The sequence below is a fragment of the Buceros rhinoceros genome, unplaced genomic scaffold, assembly GCF_000710305.1.
Source record: "Buceros rhinoceros silvestris isolate BGI_N320 unplaced genomic scaffold, ASM71030v1 scaffold518, whole genome shotgun sequence".
NCBI classification, from domain to species: domain Eukaryota; kingdom Metazoa; phylum Chordata; class Aves; order Bucerotiformes; family Bucerotidae; genus Buceros; species Buceros rhinoceros.
The window spans coordinates 15902-20375 of NW_010428375.1; the positions used below are offsets into that span (position 1 = coordinate 15902).

At 50.8% G+C, this 4474-nt stretch overlaps 1 protein-coding gene across 1 annotated transcript in view; it reads left to right on the forward strand.

Annotated features, from left to right (window-relative positions):
- DCC (DCC netrin 1 receptor) overlaps positions 1–4474 on the forward strand; it is a gene marked incomplete at its 5' end in the record, with an annotated part of 71917 nt that overhangs the window by 14631 nt on the left and 52812 nt on the right. The window contains one exon of the mRNA XM_010142224.1: positions 1342–1520. Coding sequence (XP_010140526.1) covers positions 1342–1520 — 179 coding nt within the window. The remainder of the gene's footprint in view (positions 1–1341; positions 1521–4474) is intronic.

Genomic DNA, 4474 nt, shown 5'->3' on the forward strand with positions numbered 1-4474 from the left:
TCTCAATAGATTACTGAGTGGTTTTTTGGGGGGGGGGGGGGCGGAGATGTGGAAATCCCAAGCAACTTTTTGATGTGCTTTTGCTGCACTTCACCTGCTGCGTGTTGAAGTTGTACCTAGAAAATTCGCAACTGTTCGATAAAGAGTAAGTATCATTTTAAAAGGCCAGAAGCTGACTGGGTGCTTCAACAAGGACAGAGGTGCTGGGCCATCTTAGCTAGACCGGGTTTTTCCCAGGAAGGTTTGGCCCAGATGATGCTTGGGGTCCCTTCAGCCTGGTGTTCTATGATTCCATGGTTTAAATGGAGGAGAAACGGTCCCCGGTTCCTGCCATCACCGTGCAGCCCCAAAGGGCAGAGTCAGAACCTCAGAGAAGCCGAGTGCGTGAATGTCATCTGGGCCAAACTGAGCGCTGCTCAGGAGAGGAATTCTGTTCGTGGGTAGCTGGTGGGTTTTTTCCCCCCATATCAGCAGTCATCTGCTGCTGACCAGCATCCGGTTCCTCTCTCGCCACCATGGCACGCGTATGGTGCTCAGCCACAAAGTCCACCCGATCACAGACACGTGGGAGAGGGACTTGATCCTCAAAGGTGGAGCCCACTTGAAGATAATCCACGTCTCCACACCTGGATGGGCACGATTTGCATGTTGGCAGTATTGAACCATCAACTGCAAGATCGTCCCTGCAGCAGGGAAACGGTTATGTTCTGGTTTGCCTAACAAAACATTTCAGCAGATGCAGAATATGTTCTTTTCAAGGTTCTAAAACAAGGAAAGAGCCCGAAGGAGGCTTCCAGAGTGAGAAAAGCGTAGATAACTCCTCCACACATGGGTGTGTCTTGCCTAGAAATGGGGTTGGAAGATGACAGGCCCACTCCCCACCTCGTAGGTGTTCCCAGTAATGGATCGTCTCAGTGGTGCAAGTTTTTGAAGAATACATAAATTACGTTAAGGAGAGACACTGTGCGTTGACTTCGTCTTGGCTGGAGAAACCGCAGCCTCGCCGGAAGTAACGCACAAGTCACGAAAAGTGGCGCTTTTTGCTGGTTGCTTTGTTGCAGCGATGTGACTGGAACGTTGCCGGTGCGTTCTCATTTTGCATTAATGCCTTTCTTTCTGTTCTCCTCATGTCCCTCCTCCTCATTAATGCCATGCATTTAACCCATTGTGGTGTGTGCCCCATGGTGGCTGTTTGTGTTTTGCTTTGTTTTGGTTTGTTTTTCTGTTTAACTTACCTGTTCATTTGTTTTGGAATGCTCATTTGGTGATGTATGGACCCAGACCCCATTGATCCATTAGAAGTTGATTTTTATCCTTTGCTTGATGATTTCCCTACCTCAGTCCCAGATATCTCCACCCCCATGCTCCCACCAGTAGGTGTCCAGGCTGTTGCACTTACGCATGATGCAGTGAGGGTCATCTGGGCAGACAACTCTGTCCCAAAGAACCAAAAGACTACGGAGGTTCGTTTCTACACGGTCCGATGGAGAACGAGCTATTCGACAAGTGCGAAGTACAAGGTGAAATTTTAATTTATGAGCTATTTCGTCTGTTGGTGGTTTATTTGCAAAGGCTCTCAGTTGGCTTTTCTGACCTTCCCTCAACCAGAATTTCCGTTTCAATCCGAAGGAAACTTGCCAGAGTAGCTTCTGCTTCTGAGAAGCCTGTTTAGTGGGGCGAAAACACCGTAGTTTAATTCCATGTGCCAGTCGTTGAAACTTTTGATCTTTAATCTTACCGATCAGATATAAATGAATGACGGATTTGGTAGCCGGTAGCGTAGCGTGAGTAGGAGGAAATACCCTGCACACACCGTGGGACAATCCCACCCACCCGTACCACCCATTCCCAAAGAGCAAAAAAACCAGAGGTCAGTCTCGGAGAAAACACAGTTTGAGTTCTGAGTGAGAACCTGAGGTCTCCTGCCGGCAGACCCAAACCCCGCGCGCTGCAGCCAGGAGATGTGGTGGGACGGGGAGTGGGGAGGAACGAGCTTTAGGCCTCTCTGGTTCCTGGTGTTTTGAACAGTGAGCTCCTTTCCCCACTGGTCTCAGCTTAGGTATTGGATCTCATCCGCCTTCCCCGTGATGAGCACGTCCTTCCTGCCCTGCCCGACCATGATGGTTGTTTTCCCTTGCCTAAAGGATTACGTTGATCCCTAGGGGGTCGGTTGTTATGGGTGTGTTTTTACACTGCAGGGGGACACCTCGGGTGTTCTCTGTCCGAACAAAAGCAGCTTCATACAATTCATTCCTACAAGGGCTGTGGAATAGGCCATGCTATGTCCAGCACTGAGGCCCTTCTGCTTAGAGCTGGAGTGATGTGTTTGAATACAAGTTGGCCTTCCTAAACCCCAGAGGACAGCTCTCCACCTCTTGCAGGTTTGGGGACACCTGTCCTACAGACTCTCATCTCGAGATCTTTGCCGGGTAATTTCTGGAAGATGTGGGAATGATAGAACCATTGAATGGTTTGGGTTGGAAAGGACCTTCCAAGGTCACCCAGCCCAACCCCCTGCAGGGAGCAGGGACATCTGCCCCCAGAGCAGGGGGCTCAGAGCCCCAAGGGCCAACCTGACCTGCCATGGGGCCAGCGATGGGGCTGCTGCCACCTCTGGGGGCAGCCTGGGCCAGGGGCTCACCACCCCCAGGGTCAAACACTTCTCACTTCTCTCTGCTCTGACTCTCCCTCTGTCAGTGGAACCATCAGCCCTTGTCCTGTCCCCACAGCCCCTGCTCAAAGCCCCTCCCCAGCTTTCTCCGAGCCCCTTGCAGCACTGACAGGCTGCACTCAGGTCTCCCCGCAGCCTCCTCTGCTCCAGGCTGAACCCCCCCAGCTCTCTCAGCCTTTCTTCACAGGAGAGGTATGATGGTAGAGAAGCTCTTTCCTTCAATCCTTTTTTGAGCCAGATTTTTCTGCTCTCCCCCTTACACTTCTCTGTCAGCATTTGACTCGCTGGTATTCAGCCGAGTCCACGTGCCCCCACAAATGAGCCATTTTGGTTGTGCTTCTCCTGATTTGTGTTCCCACCAGCTGGGAGGAGGCTCAGGTCAGCTGGCTTTTTGCTGACCCGCTGTAAAGTTTCCCAATAATTGCACATCTTTACAAGGTGTAAAAGCCACACCTTGCTTTTACATCTGCTGCCTGGCTGCTGCAGCCACAGGTGCTGACGTGGGGAGCTGCAGTACTAGACCCAGGTTTTGTGTGCTCCTGCTGTCGTAACAAGCTCTTAGGTAGTTCAGGGGGCCAGCACGATGCATTGTAATGTTTTCGGTGCTCTACCTTGTCCTACTTAGAGATGGATGTCCATGCCTAACAAAATGAGGAGCATCGCACGGGGAAGCGCAGCAGGTCCTGGTTTGCAGCTCTAGTGAGGAAATCAAAGCTCCCGAAAAGGCAGAGTTCTGTTTGGCCAATCGCGGGCAGTCTGAACATTTTCTCTGGTTTCCCTGAGCTGCATACCGTGGAAAATGGTGGGTGTCAAACAAAACCGGCCCACAATAGCCCCATCGATGCGCCGTGCGGGAGAAGTGCTGAGCGCACTGACCTCATTCTAGTGCAAGCAGGTGGACACCTCCCAGAGAGCCACCACGCAGGGCTCTGGGAGCCGTCGAGGAGGAGGAGTTTGGAGGAGAGGAGAGGAGCAAGAGTGACATGACCCTTTTTTGCCACCATCTCTAGTTTGGGCAGTCTGTGGGGGGTGTGTAAAGAGCTGGTCTGATTGATTTATTCCAGTTCAACCACCCAGAAGCAGAAACAATCAAAACCCATTTGAGAGGTTCTGCTTTCCTGAAATAAGCACATTTTTTCCAAGGACATGAGAAAATCTATTACGTTATGCTTTGAAAACAGTGGGGAAACCTCCTGTTTTCTTCAGATCGGCCTCACAAACAGGTTCCTGAAGTGCTCGCCTGTGCATGTGTAGGCATGGAATTTCCAGCGCTCTTGAGATTTTCCCCTTAAGGTCTGCCTTTGCTTCAAAACTGCGTATCGAATCTCGGGTTTAGCCTTCCCCATCCAAGTTGGAAGTTGATAAATTTAGTTTTGCCCTGCCAGCCTGGTGCCCTCTGTCCCAAAGAGGCCTGGTGTGGGGTTACCAAAGGTAGCCGCTGCGGTTACAGCCCCTCCAGCTCACTGTGATGCTGACTTCAAGGGCGTTTCCGCTGTTGAAATGCTGGTGTTTAGTATGGAGCGGAAGAGCCAAGGAACAACACTCAGCTGGAGACAAATAACTTTCTTGTTTCAAAAAGGACCCCAATGTCTTCGTGTTCCACTAAATATCTGGGAATAGGTTCAAAGCCTGTTGGTTTTTTCCCTGTGTGGTATCTGTGTAGTATTTCAGCACTTCCATAGTGATCGTTGTCAGATTTAGTTACCCCCAGTCGTGCCGAGGAGCGTTTTATGCTGTAAATCATGTCATTTCTTCCAAAATCTCTTTTTTTTTGGGGGGGGGGGGACGGGGGGGGTTTTCTCA